Below are 20275 nucleotides of genomic sequence, written 5' to 3'. Positions count from 1 at the left end.
TTGCAGCGTCCCCATGGTCATAGGATCAAAATTCAGACAGTTGGCAATCGATTTGTATTTATGACGGCTGCAGTGTCCCAAAATCATGGGATCCCCTTTTGCAACCTTCTGACAAGCAAAGTCAATGGGAAAGCCAGATTCATTTAACAATCGTGTTACTAACTTAACAACTCCAGTGATTCACTTAACAATTGTGGCAAGAAAGGTTGTAAAATGGAGCAAAACTCACTTAACAATTGTCTCGCTTAGCAAGAGAAATTTGAAGCTCAGTTGCGGTAATATATGTCAAGGACTACTTCTACATTAAACTACCACTGCATTCTCCTCCTTTGTTAAATTTTTAATATGTGACCCAATTCATCTCAGAGTTGCCTCTGATGTCTGACTGCCACCGGCCCAATAGGAAACCATCTGGTGCGTCCTGGCTTTTAATGAATGAAAGGCTTGGCTGAACCTCAACATTTAGGTTCGTCTCTAAATGATAGGTATCATGGCGAAATGTACCGAGTCCTTGGTGCGCTTGCGCACAGCGAAATAATCTCGAAATTACGGCTCAGCTCCCAAAGGGGGCGCTAGAGATATGGACAGGGCCGCGGGAACAAAAAAAAACAACCCCATTCCTGATAAAAGTACGCCCGGAGGCTTTGACTGAACAGTAAATTTTGCGCCTGCGCAAACAAGAACAGCTGCATTGAAAAGTCACCGCCAGTGCGCCTGCCGAGATTACCGGCTGGCTAACGACAACATCGGACTCTTGCCTATATTATCATGGCGGTTTCTTTGAGTGGGGAGAATTGCGCCTGCGCAGAACAAGAAAAGGTGAAAGGTTAACAAGATGGCGCTGCCCATGATCCCAAGATGGTGATTATTTTTAACGGGTAGAAACGTGGTTTGGTGATCTCTCCAGGCAAGGGATCTGAGATGGGGCTTACTGGCTGTCTGACAGCCTTCCAGAGAAGGATCTGGGTGACATCTGTGGGGTCCAAGAAGCAGCTCCTTCAGCGACCTACAAGCAAGGACTTCGATGGCGTGCCCGGACTCTGCACAAGAGGGCTGTATGGGGGATATCTGAGAAGGGGACGGGTCTCCCACGGGGTGCCATGGCTGAATCCTTCCCTCCACGGTGCCCCCCGGTCCTTCCTTGGCTTTCCCCTCGGGCTCTTCTTTGAAGGGCGGCATCGCGGCTTCGCGAAAGCTGCCAAGCCAAAGAGCATCCGGCACGCCAAAGCCACCGACGAGGCTGCCCCCATTTTCAAATATGTGGGAGACCGAGCCAAAAGGAAAGAGCGGGTCTTTGTGTGCGGCTTCACCTACTCGGGGGCTCTGGGCATCCCTTCCTTTATCATCCCAGATGCAGGGAAAAGGCGAAGGCGGATCCAGCCCACGCCTTACCGCCTGGAGGTGATGGAGAAGGTGAGAGGAGGGAAATCTTCCTACTTTCTTGGAGTTGGGTCGTTTCAAGAATGAGAAGGGGACAGCACCTACTTCAGTTGCCACTGAAACCACAGTCAAAATCAGACCCAATAAGGGTTGGGATGGGTGACCACTAGGAAAGCACAGGAAAGTCGATGTAAGCCCTTTGAGGTAGCCCATTTGGGAAACCAAAACAAGAGTACAACTACTTTTATAAGGTTACAGTAAATAAATTCAACAAATAAATAATAAATAGGATCTTGAAAGTCACTTCTCCCCGTCTTTATAATTAGTCTCCAGAGAGTGAGGGAGGGTCACTTAGGAGATGCTTCCTGGGTCTATTTTCCTTCCTAAGATACATTTTGCATGATGGTCGTCTAGGCCAGGGGTTGCCAACCTTTTGGATCTCTGGGACCACCAAACTCATAATTTTAAATCCTGTGGACCACTAATATGAATTTTGACTGACGGTGGCTTGCTGACGGTGGTGGGAGAGAGAGAGAGAGAGAGAGAGAGAAATCTGATCTAACCTGGGAGGGCTGGTGATTCATTCTCTCTCTCTCTCTCTCTCTCTCTCACACACACACACACACACACACACATACACACACACACAGAGATCCCTCATACACCGCCCCCTCCAAGGCAGCCACATTCCTAACCTGCTTTTGAGCTCAGTTGAGGGGAGGGGGAGGGAGAGAGAAATATATTCTGAGATATATTCTGTAGTTTGGGGGAGAGAATGAAAGACTTTTGTTGCTTTCCTTGCATGCAGCCAAAAGCAGAAGAAGAAAGAAGCGGAAAGAAGCAGCCAAGTTCCCCCCTCCGTCCCCCCCGCCACTACTTTGTGTTGTTCCTATGCAAGCCTTGTGTTCCTGCAGGCCATGTGGGCGGCGCAGCCTTGTATTCCCTCACAGCCTGGATTAATTGCTTTGGGGGGTGCTCTAGGGGTGACATTTCTCTGCAGACCACCAAAATTTTCTCACGGACCACCAGTGAATTGCAGACCATCGGTTGGTGACCACTGGTCTAGGCCGGGGTCTTCAAACTTGACAGTTTTAAGACTTGTGGACTTCAACTCCCAGAATTTCTCCTCCAGTCATGTTAGCTCAGGAATTCTGGGAGTTAAAGTCCACAAGTCTTAAACTTGCCAAGTTCAAAGACCCTTGGTCTAGGCTGTGGCTCTCCCTCTTGCCTCCCAAGGTTGTTCTCACAGCCTGGTGCATCCAGACAGTGACATCAACAAGGAGATCCCAGAAGAAAGCAAAAACAAACTGCCTCTGTACTTTGTTTTCCATGAAATCAGCAAGAGTCAGGCTTGACTTTAAAAATGGAGATCCCAGAGGATGTTGCTGTTATAGCAGTCACCTAGGTGTTAAAGGATATTTCAGGATTGCTACAGGACTTTTTAGAACAGCTTTCCAACTAGGTAACCTTCAGGTATGGAAAGCTGTGGTGTTGCTGATTGTCATACCATCTTAGGTTAAATACTAAAATTAGTTTGATTCTAAACTATGCTTCATAGATTTCTTCCCCTCACTCCCTGCTGAAACAATCTTATAATTCCACCAAAGTCTGTTTTTTTCTTTGTTTTTATTGTCAGCTAAGAGGTATATCCAGGTAAAACTGATCTTATGTATTATGCAAGAAGATTTGTTTGCAAAAGAAAGATCCCTTTATATCTAGCCTTTAAAATTCCTCATTTTTTTCTAAATGAACAATGGATCTTTGAGGGACCAAAAGAAGCACTCTTTGTCCATAATGAACATAATATAAAGGAACAACATTTCAGCATAGTCTCCCTGTTCTAATTCTTGAACATTGTACATCAGTTTCTCAGAATAGATAAATTGTTTTCTCAGCAGATTTTTCTTTCTTTTTTATTAAAGTTTTTTTTATTTTTAACAACAAACATAAACAAACACAAACACAAAACAACAAATAAAACCTTACAGTTATACAGTGTGTCGATTGGTACATATCTCTTGTGCACAATATCAACAGTCCTTTCATCCTGTTTTTATATTACAATTCATTATCAGACTGTATTTATAAATTCATCTCATCTTTTTCGAGCAAGAATCAACTATTATAAAACCTAGTTTAAGGTATCATTCATTTCCAAATAATCAAACATAGAATATCGTATTATAATCCTTTCCATAGTAAAGAAGCAGATTTTTCAAGCAGCAACTATCTCTGTAACTGTTGTTGCTAAAAGAACAATGATTCAGTTTATTATTTATTTATTTGTATCCTGCCTTTATTATTTTTACAAATTACTGAAGGCAGCTTTTGACATCTCTGATCAGCATTCCTATCCCTGAAAATGCAAAGGAGAAAAATCCCTGACTTTTTGAATTGCCGAATGAGAGCCTGATTAAGTTTCTGTATACAGTATTCTTCGCTTCTTTCTGATCCAGAGAGTTGGGTAGACTTCTTTCCTTTCTTTTTTTGACATTAGAAGTGGGGAATTTGTGTTTCCTAAAAATAACATTAGAGTGTCTTGTTATTCATGATCACTGGCCTGTTAGCTTTGATGAGAATTGTGATTCAAAAATAGTGGAGAACTACAGGTTCCCCATCTTTATTGTATGCTTGTTTATATCAAGCTACAGCTAAACGTCTACTTGTTGTTTTAAAGATTTCTTCTGCTGCTTGTGGCTATGGGTTCACACTTCTGTCCTCCAAAACAATGGATATTAACAAGATCTGGGGAATGGGGCTGAATAAAGATTCTCAGATTGGATTTCACAGGAGCAGGAAAAATAAATGTAAGTATGAAAAACTTTGCTAATTTTAAAACGTGCATGCTATCCTTGTTCTTTCACTCCCATGCTTCTAATTGGTTATTACATATTTATTTCATCCTTTAGTCATCTTCCCAGAATGCTTGACAGAAAAAAAGTAGAACCGTTAAAATTATACAACATTAAAAATAATTACGGATAGTGAAGTCAGGCTAAAAAGCAATCTCTAGACTTAAAATTAATATCTATGATTTTCAAAGATTGGGAAAATGTCTTTGCATGGCACTGGAAAACTATTGGGCAGTTGTCAGACAAACCTGTTGCAGGATAATCCTACATTTGGACCAAATGAACATTTGGCATGACCCAGTAAATCTTTCTATAGGTAGTAGCTACAAATAGAACATGTAGTCAAGAGTATATGCTTGGGGACAATAGCTGCCTTAATATCATTGTTGGTAGTCTTGTGGAAACATCTTTCGCCTTTTATTACAAACACAATGCTAACTATGAACTGGCCACCTAGAATGGGTGTTAAATTTTTAGATTTTAAAAAATGGGCATTGCAAGGCTTGCCTTGAAATACATATTACTAGTAGTGACTGTGTTCCTGGCCACAAATAATAGTATGTAAATTGCAGAGAGTGTGAAAGTTAATAACTGAGCATCTTGAAGTATTTAAATCCATTTATTGTGACATTTGTTGAGTCTTTGTAACTTCCGTAGCAGATTAAAGCTACACTCTGTTTAATACATTGCACATACATTGCAATACATTGTCTGTTTCTTTATTTTTAAGCTAAAGGCTATGAATATGTCTTGGAGCCAAGCCCTGTTCCCTTGCCACTGGCCAAGCCACAGCAGAGCAGAGTTTTGCAAGTATCTTGTGGGAGAGCACATTCTTTGGTGTTAACAGAAGAAGGAGGTTTGATGGTACTTTTATACTTTATAGAAAGAGACTGACACTAAAGTTAATACATAACTTTGTCATCTTATAAGAAATGGATAGAATAGAATAGAATAGAATAGAATAGAATAGAAGAATAGAATAGAATAGAATAGAATAGAATAGAATAGAATAGAATAGAATAGAATAGAATAGAATAGAATTCTTTATTGGCCAAGTGTGGTTGGACACAGGGGTGGGATTCAAATTTTTTAACAACCGGTTCTGTGGGCGTGGCTTAGTTGGTGGGCATGACTTGGTGGTCATGTGACTGGCTGGGCGTGGTCAACTCAACATCACTCACATTGAGGCACGCATCTCCTCGCCTGGCCTCTCATGACTGTGAGGATACTGCAACAGTCGTAAGTGTGAAAAACAGTCATAAGTCACTTTTTTCAGTGCCATTGTAACTTTGAATGGTCACTCCACACAAGCAAAGTACCAGCAAAGGAGGAAAAAAAACTCCAGAGAAGTTCCAGAGACAGAAAGTCTAGTTCTGCCAAGAATGTAATAAGGGTTAACGGAGAGGCAGTTTCTGTAAGCAATCCTTACAGGATTAGGCCAGTAATTTCTTCTAACAACTGGTTCTCAGAACTGCTTAGAATGTTAACAACCGGTTCTAGCAAATAGGTGCGAACCTGTAGAATCCCACCCCTGGTTGGACACACAAGGAATAAAAAACAAACAAACAAACAAACCTGTAAGGTTTTTAAAGTACTGGTTAAAATATACCAAGGTGGTGTTGTAGTTAAGTATTGAGCTGTGACCTGGGAGATTCTGGTTCAATCCCATCTTTAGCTTAGTTCATGGTGATGTGGGACCAATCGTTCTTTCTCAGGCCAGCCTATCTCATGGAATTGCTGTTTTTGAAGTTAAAATAAAGGGAGTTCCATAGCAATCCATTACCAGTCATGATGATGTCAAAATGGACATTTTTCCACAGGTTCTAAAATGATACGAATTGTGCAGTTTACATCAGCAATGTCATGTCTAATATCAATCCATAAATCGTTGCACAATGATGTCATGGTTTCCTCATTTGCAGATACCTATGGGGAGATTTCTATATCTTAAGCTCCTGGAGGAAAGCCAGGATAAAATTACAAATTTGTTGATTCATGAACAAGTGGCTGTATGGGTGCATTATGGTAAACTATAATCCATAGTTTAGCAATCATATCAGCTGGGTTTGATATTGTGCTTAACCAAAACCAAACTGTACAGTATGGTAAAAACAAAGGCTTAGCATTAGGTGTCATACAATCTTGGACAGTCTTAGATTAAAGATTAAGCTGCCAAATGGTGATTTCATGTTCAGTACATCTTCCCTGATTATGGACTTCTGTTTGTAGGATGTCCATTTTCTAAAATTTACTGGTGATGGAGGAAAGGGGAAAATTAACTTTGATATTTGATTTACATCTTGCTTAGCTCTATTTCCAGAACCAAACTCTCATGTCTTCCTGAGAAAATCCATATTTACATATAAATGCATATTGTTCTGGGAATATTTAAAAGAAAAATAATAATTGCATATTCCCTTTTCAGATTTGAGGGAAACAAGATCTTCCTGAAAAGGCATTTTTTTTTAGCTAAGCAGGATATTGGATATTTACCTGATGGTGTCTCATAATTTTTCTTTCAGTCTTTAGCATGGGCAACAATGCTTATGGCCAGTGTGGCCGAAAAGTGATTGAAGGTGAAATATACAGGTGAGAGAACTTGTTTGGTTCTATATAATGGTTCTTGCTGGAAGTGTATCTCTAAGCAGGACTAGGAGGTGTGTGATTGACTTTGCTTAACTGGAATCCTGGTTTAAGATCTATTGGTACTTTTGTTGAGGTAATTCCCCGTTAGGAGAATGAGCGCATACAGGGAGACATATAGAGAGTAGAGTTGGAATAATACGCATAGAGCACACAGATACACTGTACAGTAAATGTAGGTTTTTACTTCCAGAAATGTTAAGCAAAGTCCAAAATAGGCAGTCCAAAGTCATTCACAGGTTAAATCAGTCAGTTTTCAATCCAGGGATAATCCAAATATCAAAGTCCAGTGTCAAAAAACAGTTCAGTATCAGACTTACATCAAATCCAGTAATAGCAGTCAATTAGGAGAAATGGAGGAACGGCAATACTTTCCAACAGAAGGAAACAGAGATACTCACTCAGACACACTCTCTTCTGAGACTCAGACTAAGACAACCCAGGTTTCTGGCTCCATCTTATGGCCGTTTGAGAAACCACACCTAATTACGGTTTTGCATTTTCTTAAAGATACAGTTTTAAAATGTTTATCCTGGTTTATATATTTCTAACCCAAATAGCTGTTAGGTGACTCGTATTCCTAACAACTTTGCATTCTAGAATGTTGACATCTGAAGTTATGAAGGTATGATATGCTGTCACTGGCTCTCCCTTGTAGTTATTGCTTCATAACATCTCCCACCAGTTCCAACAGGCACCACCAATGGTGAAGGATGCAGAGAAATGTTGCTTAGCAATACCTTAGGGTCAGATCCCTAACATGTCCCTGGAATGGAGGAAGAATATTACAACTGATGTAGACCATTTTCTTCCTGTTGGAACTTTTAAGGAAAAAAACAGAAAAAATCTACCTCAAGCATTTCCCCCTCTGTCTATTGATTGGAGTGCTCTGTGATTTCACCTTAAAATTCAGCTGAGATTCTTTTAATCTCAGAACAATTCCATGCTATAGTTTCAAATACTAAAAAGCCCTTCTGCAGCGTCAGGAATGTGCTTTGGAAAATACAGGAAGTTAAATAGTGAGTGCTCTGAAACTTTGTTGGTAATAGGCATTTGCTTCAACCACATGTTTAAAATAAACTGTTTAGCTGTTCACGTGATGGCTTGTTTCACTTTCTTGTTATGACCTTTTTTCCCTGGGCAAAACGTAGTGAGAGCCAGATCATTAATAAACTGCAAGGATTTGAAGACAGAGTGGTCCAAGTAAGTCGTGCCGAAAACCTGTATCCTCTTTTTGAAGGAAAAACGTGTTGCGCTGCATGAACTTTTCTGTGTGTCTTTGAAAAGGAAACTGTAATATGCTGAATCAGACCAGGGGATCAGTCTAGTTTAGCACTCAGACCCTAGTCAAATTTCATATGGTCTTTCAAGCCAAAGAGATAATTTCAGAATTTGCATAGAAAAAGATGCCAAAATGAACAAAGGTTGAGAAAAATATGGTGTTTTTGGTTGGGATCCCATCTTCTGCTTGTTTCAGCTCTTCCCACAATTACCTCAGAGTGGGATGCAACTGACTAATCAAAGCTAACTTTTACCTGCAATCTAGAATTTTTCTCAATTGGGCTATGAGAAATAAGAGGTGCATCTTGAAAGCTTGGATTTTATCATCCATGGCTTTCTTCAACTCACAGAAAGATTTTGGCTGCCCAGCCTAGGGATGATATCAAATTGGGAAGGATCCAGGTCAGGAGAAGATTGGCCCACACTGACTACATTCACATAACAGGCTTAACCCATTCAGCTAAAAATGTAGTCACTGCATATTACAGAATGCTAAGTTTGGTTAGCATTAAACTTGGGTTCATTTATTTTGGGAGCGGCTCTATTATGTGAACTCAGGAAATGGTTTCATTCATAACCAGCTTAATTGTGCAAACACAGCCATTAAAAAATAAGCAACCCCACAACTTTTCTTTGTTCTAGTCTCAGAAGTCTTGGTTTCATTGATTTGTTTCCCCCCAACTTAGGCCTCTATGCCACTCCAGTCATATATGATTCAGGTTCTTGCAGAAGATCTTTAAAATTTTAACAATCCCACAGTCATTTTTGCGAACTAACAGGTAGTCCTCGACCTACACTATAATTGAACCCGGAATTACAGTTGTAAGTCATGATGAGCATAAGCAAGTCATCATGTGCAACTCTGCCTTAATTTTACAACCTTTTAGGCAGCAGACTTTTAAGTGAACCCTGCAGTCATAAAGTGAACGCCAGGTTGTTAAGTAAATAGAAATAGGAACTAAATGCTAGTTTCCAGTAAAAAAGGGACCGTGTGATGCTCAGACAGCCATAAAAATGGGCTGTTTACTGAGCATCCAAAATGTGGTCATGTGACTACCAGTGAGGCTGGCTGTCAAATCTTTGAATCCAGGTTGTATGTAGCTCTGGGGAGGTTTGTCATAATTTCAAGCAGTTGCTAAGCAGCCGGTTGTGAATTGAAGACTACCTGTAAATGCCAAGTTATAATAGAAACACCGGGAGATGGAAAGTTGTTTTAATTCTGGTTTCCTCCTTATGCCTATTTAACTTTGACTGAAAATAGAGCGTTTGAGAAGCAAGCATAGCATTTAAATCCTAAATTTTTCAACAAATCTTTATGTTTTATTTTGCCTAAAGGTTGCCTGTGGGCAGGATCATAGCCTCTTCCGGACTGAAAAAGGAGATGTTTATTCTTGTGGTTGGGGAGCGGATGGCCAGACAGGTAAAGTGTCTGAGATGGATCATGCCAGCAATTTAATTTAATTTTGATCTAATAATTGAATTGAATTTAGCAAACAAGAAAAAAAAGAAAAAGGAACAAGAAAGAAACACAAAAACGAGATTTACAAGTTGCATATAATTGAATAAGAATGTTCAAATTAGGTTAATGCTACATATAAGGGTGATCTCCCCCCCCCCCCAATTTTGCACTTGTTAAAATCAACTCAGTCATAGCAAAGGCAGCCAATATATGGCCAGAACTGTCAATCAGAATAAAAGTAGCAATTGATCCAATCTGATATACTATGCCCTTATAATGCATCAAACAAAATCTAATATTGCATATTTCTGTTTAGAGAAACCTGAATTTTGTATGTGGTGTAATTCCACATGCAAAATTTATATTCCATAAATGGTTTCCAGAACAATTAACTTCACTATCAAACAAAAAGGTTCTTTTTGACAACAGTGCCAACTCTGGAAGTTTACTCTCTGTTATCCCTCTAAAAAGGAATTGTCTGTAATTTCAAGTTAGAAGCAAAGTATTCTAGCAGCTGTCAAGGTGTAGTGCCAACTCTGTATACTTTGTAGGAATCTAATGGTCAGCAGAAAAAGAACTGGCACCAAAATAAATAGGAAAGTTTTTAATTTATCATTGTTTCATTCTGGGATAAATGATTTTCCAGAATTGTTGTGGCTTATGACATTGCCACCATGCAAAGAATGATTCATCCTAACAGCTGCATTGCTAGCAGTGTTTTTGAATCTGTTCAAAACCATAAAAATGGAGACTGGAGCATTGTTGATTTTGCTTCTGAAGTAGAAGTGAATTTAACTATTTTGTACCTATTGAGCAAGTTACTTTGGAAGATGGAAGGCTGCTGTATAAAGTGAAGGAAAGGCATAGAAATGGTTACACCACTTCTGACTTGCAGAATAAATATCTTAATTAAAGAAGAAAGGGGAGGGAGGGTCCCCAATGGCTCAGTGGTTAAAGACCCTGAGCTTGTCAACTGCAAAGTTGACAGCCCGGGTTCAAGACCCAAGTGCTGCACCATTGGGTGAGCTCCCATCCTTGCCTCAACTTCTGCCTACCTAACAGTTCAAAAGCATGCAAATGCAAGTAGATAAATAGGTACCACTTCGCTGGGAAGATAACAGCGTTCTGTGTGCCTTAGCATATAGTCATGCTGGCCACGTGACCATGGAAACATCTTTGGACAGCGTTGGCTCCCTCAGCTAAGAAATGGAGATGAATGTTGCCCCCTAGACATGACTGGACAGGGGAAATCTTTACCTTTATTTTAAGGAACAATATTTTAGAGTCATGGATGAAATAGACCAGAGGTAGTCAAACTGTGTTTCATAGAAGAGAATCTGGTTCTGTCTCCTTTGTCTTCCTTCTGATGATTAAGATCAATACTATTTTGAACTAGATTAGATTCTATAGGAGGCTGACCACATTCTGGTGATTTTCATAACTTAATTTAATCAATTAATTTTGCCCTAAACATTATTGGTCAGTTAAAGGCAAAGTTATGGCTTTGCCTTTAACAGTTATATTACAATAACTGTGCTTTAATTTGTAGCATGAGTTCATGTACATGCATATAAAGATGGATGCACATTATGCGATGATCTGCAAACAGCCCTTAATCATTTTTTAGTGGTCTTAGAATTTAAAACAACATAATTTAGAAGTATTGCTTCATTCAGTCCAGGAATACGCATATTCCAGGAATATGCATATAACAGTATCTTGAATAGAGCCATTATAATGAAAAGTCTAAAGCCCTGAATAATTGATACATCATGCATGCATTTGCCTCTATCTACTTGTTCATGTTCTGTAGAAGTGAACAAATCTTCTTGCTCCTTCGTCTTTTTTAATGTCTTTTTTGCAGGTTGTGGTACAAAAAAACAAAACAAAAACAAGACAATACCTGTAAAGTTCAGTTCAAAGCTCTGCCTATTTTTGTGTTGGCTGCCATTTTGACTGTGGATCACACCCTGCGGATTAACTCATTCAATAGAACCGAAAATCAGCCTATAAAATGCCCCTCGTGCCAGCTTCTGGGGTGTGGGATCAGTTGTGGAGGAGAACCAGGGACAAGCTCACGAGGTCCCATTATATTAGCCCAAATTGCTCAATTTGGAGAGAGCCAGTTTGTCTAGTGGTTAAAGTGTCCCAGAAACCAGGCGGTTTGTAAGTTCTAGTCCTGTCTTAGGCACGGAAAATCACTGGGCAACTTTGAACAGTCATACTGTCTCAGCCCAGTTCACCTCATATAGCCTGTGTTGTTTGTGGGATGATAGGAGAAGGAAGGTGTATTGATACGTTCACTACCTTGAGTTATAGATGAAGAAAAGGATACGTTATAAAAAAAGTAGTCTACCTTGCAGGATTTTTGTGAGGATAAAACTAACAGGGTGGAGTTCTATATGCTTAAAGAGCAGTACAGGTTATCCTTGACTTACGACCACAATTGAGCCCAAAATTTATGTTGCTCAGTGAGACAGTTAAGTGATTTGTTTCCTCCATTTTGTAACTTTTCTTCTCACAGTTAAGCGAATCACTGCACTCGTTAATTTCGTACCACGGTGGTTAAGTGAATTCCCCATTGACTTTGCTTGTCAGAAGGTCGCCAAAGGGTGATCACATGACCCCAGGACACTGCAACTGTAATAAATATGAGTCAGTTGAATTTTGATCACGTGGCCATGGGGCCGTTGTAACTTTTTTCAGTGCTATTGGAACTTTGAATGGTCACTAAATGAACTCTTGTAAGTTAAGGACTGTAGTGCTTAACTTCCCACACTCCAATGAAAATATAAGGGAGCTCCAGATAAGAGAAGGTGAACAGAGGCTGGATCTAACAATAAAACTGGGGTTTCTTCAAATTCTTTTTCCACTGTGGGCAAGCTATGTCTCTGCAGACAGTCTAAATCTGTGTTTCTCAACCTTAGCAACTTGAAGACATCTGGACTTCAACTCCCAGCATAGCTGGCTGGGGAATTCTGGGAGGTGAAGTCCACTTACTTAGTGGCTAAGGTTGAGATATACTGGCCTACAGCAGGGGTCTCCAACCTTGGCAACTTTAAGACTTGTAGACTTCAACTCCCAGAATTCTGGGAGTTGAAGTCTACAAGTCTTGAAGTTGCCAAGGTTGGAGACTCCTGGTCTACAGCATAATAGAAAAATAAGCCTAACCTAATACAATATAACCCAAAATATGTGGACCAGAGCTATCACTAAACAAATAGTAAGTTGAGGGCCACCTGCATGTAATTATTAATTGTTAATTATTAACTGGTTGACTTGCCATTAACATGCATATAATGCACTGACTTTCCTTCTCTTTCTCTCCCAACTAGGCCTAGGCCACTACGACATAGCGAGTGTTCCCACAAAACTCGGCGGGGACATTGGAGGCGTCCGCATTACACAGGTCACAACCTATGGAGATTCTTGCCTGGCTGTATCCGAGACTGGCGAGCTCTTTGGCTGGGGAAATTCAGAATATCTTCAGCTGACCTCTGTTACTGAGACGACCCAGGTTAGAACGGTTGCCACTTGCACAACTCGGCAAGGCCTTTTGTGCCACAGGAAAAGAGGGAGGCTGGATTGGCTGGGAGCGGAGGATACCTTTTTTTTGAGAGAATCACGCATGTGCTCGGGTAGCATGCTGAAGGTCTCCTTTTGTAGAACTAGGCGTGGCTAAAATTGACAGGCGAGAGCAGGGAAAAGAAAATTAATTTCTTTGAAATGTCAGGGTAGTTCGAATTACATCAATTACAATAACGTGTCACCAGCTCCGAATCTCCAGCACCAAGAAAACCGCAAGCAAGATGGTTTGGTTGGAAGTGTGAAAACCCGGCATGGAGTGACAAACAAACAAAGTCAGTGCCATGGTTTGTCTCCTGTGCCTTAAATTCCAATGTGTGTGCCTACCCCACGCATCGGCTTCCGCCCGCCGCTAACATCCCACAATCATTGCTCGCACCTAATCTGACAAGCAGCTGACGGCCTGCTTCCGGGATTCCAGCACTTCGCTTCTCCGCTGAACAGCTCCGCCGCGTAGCTGGATCTTCCAGCCGTGTCTCAGCTGCCGGCCTGCTTTCCGAGGCCCAGCTGCATCAGCGCTTTGCTCAGCTGCTTCTGGCACAGCCTTCACCTGGTGCTCTGTTCTCCCCGCCGCATCCCAGCTGATCGCCAGCTGCTTCTTCTGCCGCCGCTCAGCTGATCAGCTGCGGTGAGTTAAGCCTGGCAACCCTGAGACAGCTTGCTGGTGGCTTGCTGTTTCGGGGGTCGACATAATGAGCATGTTAATCATTTTTTCAGTTCAGCCAAGGTTTTTGCAGAACTTGGGGAGCTCAAGTTCTGAACTTTGCATTAGTCAGAATGAAGAGGTCTATCCTAATGTCCCATAAAGTAGAGATCCATAGTAGGCACAGCATAACTTTCCAGGCATCTGCTAAAGATCAGCGACCCATCAAGCTGAAAGCATAGTCAAAATAAACCAGAAATATCTAATTCTGGAGATGCCTAAAGTGATATCTTCATATTGGACACACACCACTCTGCCCCAAGCTCAAACGAAGAGCTAGTGGCTGTATACAGGTGGTCCTTGACTATCAACCATTCATTTAGCAACTATTTGAAGTTACAACGGCACTGAAAAATGATTTGCAACCAATCCTCACCCAACCCGTTGCCTCCTCCCTGCAATCACATGATCAAAATTTGGACACTTGGAACCGGCATGAGAGTTGCAGCATCTCAAGGTCATCCGATCACCATTTGTGACCTTCCCAGCCAGCGTCTAACAAGCAGAGTCAATGGGGGAAGCCAGATTCACTTAACGACCACATGATTCACTTAACAGCTGCAGTGATTTGCTTAACAACTCTGGCAAAAAAGGTTGTGAAACGGGACACAACTCATTTAACAACTGTCTTGCTTAGCGACAGATTATTGGGCTCAACTGTGGTTGTAAGTTGAGGGCTACTTATACCTGGGCTGCATTTTTTTTGCAGAGTTCAGCATGACACAGTGTTGAACCTTGGTGTGTATGTTTGTGGTGTGAATAAATGAAATTTAATGGACGTCAAACTTGTCAAGCTTTGGATTCGTCTTTGTAAAAGAGACTGTAATGCTTTTCTTTTAGTTCAGTTCGGTACAGTTTATTGATGGTTGTTGACCAGTACATAAAGCTCTTTTTCTGAAAGTCTTAAAATAACAGCCATGTCACATTCGATATTTCTGCTCATTGCAGGTCAATGTGCCCAGGCATTTGCACTTCAATGTTGGAAAAGTGAAGGAAGCTTCCTGTGGTGGAACTGGCAATGCCATCTTAACTGGTGAGCCTCTTGGTCATCCCCCCCTGCCTTTTATGAGTCATGGTGGTGCAGTGGTTAGAGTGCAGTACTGCAGGCTACTTCTGCTGGCTGCCAGCAATTTGGCAGTTCAAATCTCACCAGGCTCAAGGTTGACTCAGCCTTCCATCCTTCCGAGGTGGGTAAAACAAGGACCCAAATTGTTGGGGGCAATAGGCTGACTCTGTCAACTGCTTAGAGGGGGCTGTAAAGCACTGTAAAGCGATATATAAGTCTAATTGCTATTGCTAAACCAGAATAAGATAGAAGAATAAGATAGAAGTGAGCAGTATTGTAAGTTGCAATCCTTTAGTATGGGCTGTGCTGGCCGAGGCTGATGGGAGCAAAATACTACTTTTCAGAAGATGGATTTTCTGCCTGTGATTCAAAGTACCTTTGAAAAATATCATACTTGTTGCTGGTTATGTTAGTTGACTCCTTTCTGCAATTTGGTAGTTCGAATCTCACCAAGTTCAAGGTTGACTCAGCCTTCCATCCTTCCGAGGTTGGTAAAATGAGGACCCAGATTGTTGGGGGCAAGATGCTGACTCTGTAAACCGCTTAGAGAGGGCTGTAAAGCACTGTAAAGCAGTGCTATTGCTGTTGCTATAATAGTAAAGATACTGTTAGCTAATGTGATTGTGATTCCTATCTAGTTTACCCAGTGAGGCTGATGTACTGATTTTGTGCTAACGCAAAAGTGGGATTTGTGCAACACTGAACCCATGGCCTGCCCATCTTACCCCATTTCTGTATATATTAGTGTCTTGTCTTGAAGCCAGCTGTTGTTATCTTACCTATTTTTGTTTCTGATAATCTAGAGGAAGGCCATGTTTTTGTGTGGGGCTATGGGATCCTTGGGAAAGGACCAAATCTTATGGAAACAGCCATTCCTGAGATGATCCCACCTTCCCTGTTTGGCTTGTCAGACTTCAACCCTGATATTCGCGTGGACCGGATCCGTTGTGGATTAAACCAGTTTGCGGCGATCACTAGTAAGTATCTTGGAGTAAAATTGTAAGTGCATCTGTTTAGGGGGGAAAAGCCTCTTTAGTGAGAATTACTTCAATCTATTTATGTAAGGGGTTGTCTTATAGTTGCCTGCAAACTGTTAAGGTTCTCTCATGTTCCCAAATCTGGAATTGATTCCCCCCCCCTTCTGTAAATTATATTGATTTGCGTAAGTATCCAGTATTGATCCCAAAGAATCTTTTGTAGCAATCAAAAGTCCTTTTATAGAGGACCCAGATTGTTGGCGGCAACATGCTGATTTTGTAAACCACTTAAGAGAGGGCTGTAAAACCACAATGAAGTAAGTCAAAGTGCTATTGCTTTTGAATGACATTTGATTTTTTTTCTGTTGGTTTTTAGACCACGGAGAACTCTTTATATGGGGCAAAAATGTGCGAGGATGCTTGGGAATTGGCAGGATGGAAGACCAGTACTTCCCCTGGAGGGTAAGAAATGACCTTGTTATGGTTTGTCACATAGTCAGCCAGATGTTTAGACTGGACTTGGCATTTTTGCCTACCTATTAAGTGCATCCCACTCTCTGGGATAGGCAGATGTTCTGGGATGTCAGCTGTTCCAAGTATAGCTGCCTTTTGCAATTGACTGAGGGTGATTTTGTCAATGCCAGTGGGTTTTGTCAGTGCTGAAGGTGTTTGTCAGCTATCGTTATTTAAATGTATATTCTACCCAGCTGCCAGCACCTCTGGGCAGTTTACAAATTATTTAAAATTTGAAAAAACAGACCATAAAAACCGAGAAACAAAAGAAGGATAGAAATTGTAGAAAAACAGACCAGGTAGAAACAAAATAATCTAGGCTAAAAGGAAGCTACACTCATCCCTCACCGAAGACTTGGATTGAAGAGCTTAATCTTCAGGTCCCTTCATAATCCCAACAGGGTGGGGTGGGGCATTCCTTCAGATCTTGGGGGCAGCCTCATTCCAGAGTCTTTTGAAGAGTTATTTGTTTTTAAAAAGGATCTCGCTGCAACTGTAGGATTGGGCAGCAGTAGCAGCAGCAACCTAAATAAAAATGTCAACTCAGCAGATATCTGTATTCCAGCATCCTGAGCTCCAGAAGATAAATTGGAATGCCCCTGCATTATTAATTGTAGCTTGCCTACCAACCCAGAATATACTATTTTTTGCTAATGTGCTTTTTGCTATTTGATTCTGGTCCTTATTAGAAGTTTTATTGGTTTGAAGCAACTACAAAGCTCTACCAAGCTGGAAAATTTTTGAAACTTGCTTTCCCTCAAGGTCAACCCTGTTTTCTGGGCTCAGTGTTCAACATAGGAAACCTTTCCCAGAGCTACATCCTAGTCCTATTAGTTGAGAGAGTGAGTATGGGGGGAATGGAAGTCCAAAATGCTCCAACTGGTTTAAGAGTCTTAGCATATATAGTAGCAATATGCATATTTTAAAAATATTTCAGAAGTGATTTGGACCTCATGGAAACAGCACTTTTTAGCTCCTTCTAAAGCAGCCCAGTCTTTTGCAGCCTTATTCACTAGCTTGACAAAAATAAATTGTTGCTGCTGCTGGTTTACAGAATCCACTTCTTAAAATTAAGACAGGTGTTGTCTGGTGCAAATTTCAAAGCAATTTTCTTAGTTGTTTCCGAAGCATGCACAGCCCTAATATGAGCTGTGGTGACGCAGTGGTTAGAATGCAGTACTGCAGGCTACTTCTATTGACTGCCAGCTGCCAGCAGTTCGATCCTGACTGGCTCAAGGTTAACTCAGCCTTCCATCCTTCCGAGATGGGTAAAATGAGGACCCAAAATTGTTGGGGGCAATATGCTGACTCTGTAAACTGTTTAGAGAGGGCTGTAAAGCACTGTGAAGTGGTATATAAGTCTAAGTGCTATTGCTAAACCAGAATAAGATAGAATAATAAGATAGAAGTGAGCAATGTTGTAAGTTGCAATCCTTTAGTATGGGCTAAAGGATTAGTTGAGGGCCAGTGAAAAAAAAAGGGGGGGGGCCCCCCCCCCGGGGGGGGGGGGGGGGGGGGGGGGGGGGGGGGGGGTCGGGGGGGCGGGGGGTTGGGGGGCTCCCTGGGCTAGGGTGGTAGGGGTTATGCTGACTCTGTAAACTGCTTAGAGAGAGCTGGAAAGCCCTGTGAAGCGGTATATAAGTCTACGTGCTATTGCTAATGGTATACAACATCACTACTGGTGACTACTGTAGATGCCAAGCTACAAAATAATGAAACTTTTAACAAAAATAGTTATAAAATTGTGGCCCACTTAGGCCAAAGGCTTTTTTGGCCATGCCTTCTACTTTTTACATTCCAGCAACTGGAAACCTTTGCAAAGTGCAAGAACAGGCATGTGAATAACAATACAACCCTCCTTCGATTCTCCAGCACCTGAAAGCTACATAGGGAATTTGTTCATGCAGGAGAGGCATCCGGTTCTGCTTGGCAGCCGGTAAACAGAACGTGGCAGCTTTTACCCAGGGATGTAGGGATCCTGTGCAATGAGGCTCCCCTTGCTCACTATTTTGGCAATCAAAATCGACCCTTGCAAAACCAAATGGCATCCAGTATGAAAGGATAAAGTCCAGGGTGCTGGACCTGGAGGTTTTTTTTCGGGAGGGGGAAGGAGTGACTGATCTAGGTGAACTCCATGAACCTTCTACTGGATCATCCTGAATAGAAGTGGGTGGTCTGTATTAGGAACCATGAGACTACTTGAACATAATGCTTTTTGCTAGGCACCATTTGTAAATTTCCAGCTTTTGCCATTTCCGAAGCCTGGCATGGGAAGACCGTGAAACTGCTTAAAAAAAAAAAAGGATATTCTTGGAATTTGCTGTAAGGCAGGAAAAAAAAAATGTAAGTGGATTTTAATTTTCCTTTTTCTTCTTCAGGTGACAGTGCCAGGCGAGGTAGTGGACGTAGCCTGTGGCGTTGATCACATGGTCATCCTGGTTAAATCTTTTATTTAGTAGCGTACCTGCGCACGAGTGCCTGTCCAGATGAGCGGGAAGCCGAATTGTAAAGCCTTTGCTGGGGCCCTGCGGTTGGCCTAATGGTGGAGAACTCACTGAAGCTAGGAAACGCTTTGTAAATCCATTGGGAGAGATTGAGCACGCAGTAACTGTAGCCCAAGGAGCAGCTGAAGGAAATGCAGACTGCAGTCGGACATTTATTGCTAATGCCAGCCATCCTGAATTTTTTTTTAAAAAAAAGCACTCCTGTTTTCCTGGGTAGTGTAAGAATGTTACTGTTAAGGTCCAGAAACGGCACAAAAAATAATTAACAGTAAAAGGAAAATGTGCTACACTGCAGGGTGTTTCTAACAACTATAAATAGTACTTGCAGATCCTCAAGTTAAGTCTATTTTTTAAATGAACAGTCTTACAAGAATCTCATAAGATTTCAGTATAATCATATGAGATCTTGGGAGTCACTTTGGTGATCCATTAAGATTTATGCCATTGGTTAATAAAAGTTATATATCTAATGCCAAAAAGATTGCTGATTCAACAGTCTTTTATTTAAGGGTAAATACTGGGAGATGAACCCTGCTTCCAAATAGCTCTTTCATTATTGTTCCTTCCTGAAGACCATTCCTCTCTCTTTCTAAGACTATTTTCATGGAATTCTTTTCTGGCCTATCCCCACTGATGTCATTTCTGTCACCAGGCGGTTGTGTCCTTACTCTATCTCAGATATCAGTGCTTTTAAAATGTCCCGGCAAGAGAAATAATTGTCATCCTCTGGCTGAGACAATTCCAGGTTGGAATTAACTTGGAACACATGACGTTGGAAAACTTTGCAATACTTTTATGTTGGTGGGCCACTGTATTTGTTGTGGCTACCTCCCCTGTGTGCCTGGTTTTGGATGCCCACCATTGGTACTCAAAATGTGAACAATGCAAATGGAGTAGATTATTTCAGGATCCAATCTGAGTCAGTCACTGGGATCAGAGCAGAGGTGGTATTCAGCAGGTTCTGATCAGGCCTGGAGATTGAGTAGTTTGGAGAACTGGCAAATCCCGCCTCTGACTGGAGATTTTACAGTATCCTTCCCCTGCCACGCCCACCAAGCAACACCCGGTAGTAAAAACATTTGTATCCCACCATTGGACCAGGGATTTAGTCTTCCGAGCTTTTGGACTTGGTGCTGGAGCCCATCTTCAGGGAATTTCTCTCTCACCAGAATGTGTGTATCAACTGCCACTTCACACTTTTGCTTGAAGAACCATTGTGACACAGTGGTTAGAATACAGTACTGTAGGCTGACTATGCCCAGAGCCAGGAGTTCAATCCTAATGCGGATCATGGTTGATTCAGCCTTCCATC

At 41.4% G+C, this 20275-nt stretch overlaps 1 protein-coding gene across 1 annotated transcript; it reads left to right on the top strand.

Moving 5' to 3' along the window:
• The first annotated feature begins 584 nt into the window (after positions 1-584).
• Positions 585-19442, top strand: RCC1L (RCC1 like). Its single transcript, XM_026672358.2, has 11 exons — positions 585-1413; positions 4058-4187; positions 4963-5088; positions 6755-6821; positions 8027-8078; positions 9492-9576; positions 12951-13132; positions 14852-14936; positions 15773-15946; positions 16323-16408; positions 18838-19442. The coding sequence occupies exons 1-11, from the start codon at positions 922-924 to the stop codon at positions 18913-18915; spliced, it is 1557 nt and encodes a 518-aa protein (XP_026528143.1). The 5' UTR covers positions 585-921; the 3' UTR covers positions 18916-19442.
• The last annotated feature ends 833 nt before the right edge of the window (positions 19443-20275 follow it).

Source organism: Notechis scutatus, chromosome 1 (genome assembly GCF_049901735.1).
Source record: "Notechis scutatus isolate UNSWTSFEM ecotype Mainland chromosome 1, rNotScu1.2, whole genome shotgun sequence".
Classification (NCBI taxonomy): Eukaryota; Metazoa; Chordata; class Lepidosauria; order Squamata; family Elapidae; genus Notechis; species Notechis scutatus.
This window is presented reverse-complemented; position numbering and strand designations above follow the sequence as displayed.